The following is a 6,483-nucleotide window of genomic DNA, read 5'->3' as shown; positions in this document are numbered from 1 at the left end:
CTCTACTGGAGGTGGGCTCAACAAGGTCCCTCTCAACACTGTAGGGCATTTCTTCTTAGGGTCCCGCACACACTTGAATCCTGAAAGTCTCTCTCTTTGCAGGTCTCTGGTACATTATAGAGGGTCCTCCCAACATCCTTTCTCCCAAGGTCGCTAGTATACATTCTTTCTGCTGGCCCTCAGTGCTTTAGTCCTTTCCCCCATCAAATACCAGTTCATGTCCCTTTCTACCCCAACCGCATTCCCTTTCCCTCCCTGTCCCTCCCTCCCTCCCCTCTTGTGGTTGCTGTCTTTTCCTTCCCAAGTGGAACTGAGGCGTCCTTACCTGGAACCTTCAGCTTGTTAAAATTTTTGAATTTTGTGGAAGTATCTTGGGGACGTGGTACGTGTGTGTGTGTGTGTGTGTGAGTGTGTGTGTGTGTGTGTGTGTGTGTGTGTATCGAATATCCACTTATTAGTGAGAACATGCATGTCCTTTTGGATCTAAGTTATCTCACTCAGGCTGATATTTTCTAGTTCCATTCATTTGTCTGCATAACTCTGGATGTCCTCATTCTTAATAACTGCGTAGTATTCCACTGTATAAATGAGCCACATTTTCTGTATCCATTCTTCTATTGTGGGACATCTGGGTTGTATCTAGCTATAAATGGTGGGAGGAAAGGAATAATATACCAAATGCCAGTATATATATATATATAATTTGCCCTCTATCAAATGTGGGGCTAGTAAAGTTTTTTCCCAATCTGTAGGATGCTGACTTGTCATATTAACTATGTCCTTTGCCTAACAGAAGCTTTCCAGTTTCATGAGGCCTTATTTATCAATTCTTGATCTTAGAGCATGAGTCATTGGAGTTCTGTTTTGGAAATTTCTGCGTGTGCCAATGAGCTCAAGGATATTTTCCACTTTTCTCTTCTGTTAGATTCAGTGTATCTGGTTCTATATTGAGGTCCTTGATCAACTTGGGCTTGAGCTTTGTGCATGGTGACAAATATGGGTCTATTTTCATTTTCTACAAACAGACATCCAGCTAGACCACCACCATTTATTGAAGATTATATCTTTCTCCCATTGTATATTTTTAGCTTCTTTGTCAAAGATCAAGTATGCTTAAGTGTGTGGTTTTATTTCTGGGTCTTCAATTCTATTCCATTGATCAACCCATTTGTCTCTGTATCAGTGCCATGTAGTTTTTATATCTATTGTTCGGTAGTAGAGCTTGATGGTGATTTCCCCAGCCAATTTTTTTTGTTAAGAATTGTTTTTGCTATTCTAATTTTTTGCCTTCATAGATGAATTTGAGAATTGCTCTTTCCATGTCTTTGAAGAATTGTGTTGAGAGTTTGATGGGCATTGCATCGAATCTGTAGATTGCCTTTAGTTGGATGGCCAGTTTTACTATGTTAATTCTGTCAGTCCATGAGCATGGGAGATCTCTCCATTTTCTGAGATCTTTGATTCCTTTCTTGAGAGATTTGTAGTTCTTATCATGAAGGTCTTTCACTTGTTTGGTTAGAGTTACCACAAGATATTTTATATCATCTGTGGCTATTGTGAAGAGAATTGTTTCCCTAATTCTTTTCTCAGATTGTTTATCATTTGTATAAAGGAAGGTTACTGATTTATTTGCATTAATTTTATATCCGGCCACTTTGTTGAAGTTGTTTATCAGCTCTATAGGTTCTGGGTAGAATTTAGGGGATCACTTATGTATACTATCATATCATCCGAAAATAGTGATACCTTTAATTCTCATTTGTATCTCCTTGATCTCTTTTTGTTGGATTATTGTACTAGCTAGCACTTCAAGTACTATATTGAATAGATATGGGGAGAGTGGGCATCCTTGTCTTGTCCAAGATTTTAGTGGAATTGCTTCAGGTAACTCTTCATTTAATTTGATATTGACTGTTGGTTGCAGTAAATTGCTTTTATTATGTTTAGGCAGGGGACTTGAATTCCTGATCTCTCCAATACTTTTAATATGAATGGGTGTTGTATTTTGTTAATGCTTTTTCTTCATCTAAGGAGATGATCATGTGTTTTTTTCTTTGTTTATATGGTGGGTGACATTAATGGATTTATGTATTTTGAAACAACCTTGACTCCCTGGAATGAAGCCTACTTGACTGTGATGAATGATGGTTTTGATGTGTTCTGGATTTGGCTTGTGAGAATTTTATTGAGTATTTTTCATCAATATTTATAAGCGAGATTGTTCTGAAGTTCTCTTTTTTGGTAGGATCCTTGTGTGGTTTAGGTATCATAATAATTTTGGCTTCACAGAATTAATTAGGTAGTGTTTGCTCTATTTCTATTTTATGGAATAGTTTGAGGAATATTGCTATCAGGTCTTCTTTGAAGGTCTGGGAGAATTCCATCCTAAATCCATCTGGCCCTGAGCTTTTATTGGTTGGAATGTTTTTAATGACTTCTTCTATTTCCTTATGGGATATGAGCCTGTTTAGAAAGTTTACCTTTTCTTCACTTAACTTTGGTACGTGGTATCTGTCTAGAAAATCTTTCATTTCATCTAGATTTTCCAGTTTTGTTGAGTATAGAATTTTGTAGTAGGATCTGATGATTTTTTTTTAATTTCCCCCATTTCTGTTGTTATGTTTCCCATTTCATTTCTGATTTTGTTACCTCTGGGACCTTTAGTTAGTTTGGCTCGGGGTTTATCAATCTTGTTGGTTTTCTCAAAGAAACACCTTTTGGTTTTGTTAATTATTTGTATTGTTTGTCTTGTTTCTATTTGGTTGATTTCAGCCCTGAATTTGACTATTTCCTGCCTTCTAACTCCTCTTGGGTGAGTTTGCTTCTTTTTATCTAGAGCTGTCTGTGTGCTGTTAAATTGCTAGTGTAAGATTGCTCCACTTTTTTTACCAGTGCACTTAGTGCTGTGAATTTTCCTCTTAGCACTGATTTCTTTGTGTTGTTATTCCTGTGGAGTTGCAAACCCTTCAGTTACTTCAGTCCTTCTAACTCTTCCATTTTGGAACCCATTCTCAGCCCCATAGTTGGCTGCAAGCATCTGACTATGTATTTTTCAGGCTATGGCAGAGCCTCTCAGGAGACAGCTATATCAGGTTCCAGTCAGCATGCATCTCTTGGCATCCCTAATAGTGTCTGGGTTTGTGGATTGTATGTGCAATGGATCCGAGGTTGGACAGACTCTGGATGGACTTTCCTTCAGTCTCTGTTCCATTCTTTGTCCCTGTACTTCCTCCAGTATTTTGTTCCCCCTTCTAAGTAGGACTGAAGCATCCACACTTTGGTCATTCTCCTCCTTGAGCTTCAAATGGCATGTATATTGTATCTTGGGTATTCTAAGCTTTTGTGATTGGGCTACCTCACTCAGGATGATATTTTCTACTTACTTCCAATTGCCTAAGAATTTCATGAAATCCTTGTTTTTCTAATAGCTGAGTGGTACTCCATTTTGTAAATGTAGCCATTCCCCTGTTGAAGGGCATCTGTGTTCTTTCCAGCTTCTGACTATTCTAAATAAGGCTGCAATGAACATAGAGGAGCACGTGCCCTTATTATATGTTGGAGTATCTTTTCGGTATATGCTTAGAAATGTTATAGCTGGGTCCTCAGGTAGTACTATGTCCAATTTTCTGAGAAACTGCCAGACTTATTTCCAGAGTGGTTGTACCAGCTTGGAATCCAACCAACAATGGAGGAGTGTTCCTCTTTCTCCACCTTCTCACCTGGATCTGCTGTCACGTGAGCTTTAATCTTAGTCTTTCTGGCTGGTATGAGGTGGAATCTCAGGGTTGTTTTGATTTGCATTTCCCCGGTGACCTAAAGATGTTGAACACTTCTTTAGGTGCATCTTGGCCATTCAATATTCCTTAGTTGAGAATTCTTTATTTAGTTCTGTACCCCATTTTTATTAGGGTTATTTGATTCTCTGGAGACTAATATCTTGATTTCTTTGTATATATTGGATATTCAAGATCTTTTCCCAATCTGTTGGTTGCTATTTTGTCCTATTTACAGTGTCCTTTGCCATACATAAGCTTTGTAATTTTATGAGGTCCTATTTGTTGATTTTTGATCATAGAGCCAAAGCCATTGGTGTTCTGTTCAGGAGGTTTTTCCCTTTGCCCTTGTGTTCAAGGTTCTTCCCCACTTCTTCTTTTATCTGTTTCAGTGTAAGTGGTTTTATTTGGTGGTTCTTGATCCACTTTGACTTGAGCTTTGACAAGCTGCCTCTGTTGCTTTAGATCTGTGAAGCCTCTTTTCTAATTCATATTGCATTCTTACATTTTTGCTTAGTTGAGCAATTATATATTTTCAAACTCATGTTTTTGGAGTCCTTTTCCATAGTCTTAAGGGATGCCCTAGTGTTCCCAAGGTTTGCCATATTTTGAAGACATTAGCTAAACCTTTGCCTCTGAAACTTGTGCTTTCTCTTATGATTATATAGTCATTATTGTTAACAAGGAGGATATTCCTCAAACATATATAAAACATGTACATTAGTATACAAATGAACCATATGCCCACAGCAGCCACCAACACTCATGGAAGCCCATACCTGCTGGTCCTGTCCCAGGGGCAGGAACCATGACACTCTTTCCCCACAAAAGCCATGATGGACCAAGCAAAAATATATGCCCAATGTATGCAAGCTTGTGGGACACAATGAATGCAGTGCTAGGTTTAAAGTTTATAGCACTTTGTGTCTTTAGAAAGTAGAAAGTAGAAAGTCTTTAAAAAGAAGAACAAGGAGGAAGAAAAGAAATGATGATGTTTTTGAAGAAGTAGCAAACACATTCAAGCACACTAAAGAGAAGGAAATAGAGGGCTGAAATCAATGAAATAGAACAAAGAGAACAATACAAAGAGTTAACAAAACAAAGAGTTGGCTCTTTGGTAAAATTAAAAGGTAGATAGTCTTCTCTAAACCAATTAAAAGGCAGAGAGAAAATGTCCATATTAACAAAAACAGAGACACAAGAGCCAACACTGAGGAAATCTAAAAAATCATTAGGTCAGTCTTCAAAAACCTGTACTTCAGAAGATTGGAAAATCTTGGAAAAAGACTTTACCAAGTTTTATAATAGATATTATTTATCAAGTTAAAGCAAATTCTGATAAACTTGTGTCTGATTAATTTTGGTGACCTGAGTGGTCTCTGGGATGCTGTGTGCCAGAGTTGCCTCTGAGTTTCTGGGGTTCTGTACGGTAGTGTTGCCTCTGAAGTGTTGGTACTGGCATGGCCTCTGATACAGCAGAGGGATCCTGGGGTTCTGGGTACTGTGTGATATCTGGAGTTGGAGATACAAGCATTGTCATTGAGGTGGCATATATGGGTATGGCCTTTGGTAGGACAGTGGACTTCTGTTTGAGTTGTCCAACAAGCACATGGTTTTATACAAGAGCATTTTATGATATTGCTACTTTAAATCCAAAACATAGTACCTATTGTATTAAAATATTTAACATATTAAACCATTATCATAAATATTTTAATTATACAGAAAATTATATCATCTTGGTGTTCAGAATCTATAAACCTTTTAGATAAAAACCATTGAAAGTATCTGTGGCACCCTTATATGGCAATCCCAAGCCCTAGTCCCTTTTTGTTCATCAGAAAATGGGTTCCTCAAAGAGTTTCTTTCATTTCCTAAACTGTTCTCAGCTACATCATCTTAGCTGTTTTAGAAACTCTTTTTTTTAAGCAGATTTGATGTGAGATTTATTATTGAACATGATTTGATAGGGTATAGGAGAGCACTGTGGAAGCCTTCAGGAATGCAGGGCTCTCCACTTGTCAAGAGGACCACGATTGGGGATATATTTGACACCACAGCCATCAGGAATGAGCCGCTTCTCAGCAACCATGTCTTCAAATTCATCTGCATTGAACTTGGTGAAACCCCATTTCTTTGAGATGTGGATCTTCTGGCGGCCAGGGAACTTGAACTTGGCCCTGCGCAGAGCCTCAATCACATGTTCCTTATTCTGCAGCTTGGTTCGGATAGACATGATGACTTGGCCAATGTGAATCCTGGCTACTGTGCCCTGGGGCTTCCCAAAGGCACCACGCATACCTGTCTGGAGCCTAGATCAGGGACACCAATTATGATCAGACACTTGATTATTCAACTGCCAGAAAACTGTTTCCAAGGTCCCTTGAGGTAACCCATATAGACAATAGGCTACATACGCTACCAAGGAGGCTGCTGTTTGCAACCATTGCACACCAAAGTCCCCATGGGGAAAGGGACTTGATCGGCTTAATTAGCTGCACATGTTTTAGAAACTCTTAACTATACTTTTTGGGAAAAATATGATGACTTGGTCTTCCTCAAAATAGAATGATAATGAATGAGAAATAGTCAAATCATTCCTCCTAAATTTCCATTTACATTTTCTCCTGATTATTATTTTTATATTAAAGAATGGGTTGACATTAAGAGACCAAATAATAAAATGTTAGTAATAAATAAATTTATGTTT

At 38.1% G+C, this 6,483-nt stretch overlaps 1 protein-coding gene and 1 non-coding gene across 2 annotated transcripts; both read right to left on the bottom strand.

Annotated features, from left to right (window-relative positions):
• Nucleotides 1–5,706: 5,706 nt before the first annotated feature.
• Nucleotides 5,707–6,186, bottom strand: Rpl10l3 (ribosomal protein L10A like 3). The gene has a single exon (XM_087654908.1). It carries the CDS (start codon nucleotides 6,070–6,072, stop codon nucleotides 5,770–5,772), a length of 303 nt encoding a protein of 100 aa, XP_087511034.1. The 5' UTR covers nucleotides 6,073–6,186; the 3' UTR covers nucleotides 5,707–5,769.
• On the bottom strand, nucleotides 6,139–6,274 carry LOC120102003 (small nucleolar RNA SNORA70). Its single transcript, XR_015685089.1, has one exon. It is a non-coding gene; the product is annotated as a small nucleolar RNA SNORA70 (small nucleolar RNA).
• Nucleotides 6,275–6,483: the final 209 nt, after the last annotated feature.

This window comes from Rattus norvegicus, chromosome 3, assembly GCF_021556685.1.
Source record: "Rattus norvegicus strain SHRSP/BbbUtx chromosome 3, alternate assembly SHRSP_T2T, whole genome shotgun sequence".
Taxonomy (NCBI): Eukaryota; Metazoa; Chordata; class Mammalia; order Rodentia; family Muridae; genus Rattus; species Rattus norvegicus.
The sequence above is the reverse complement of the archived record's forward strand: the minus strand, read 5'-3'. Positions and strand labels throughout refer to the sequence as shown.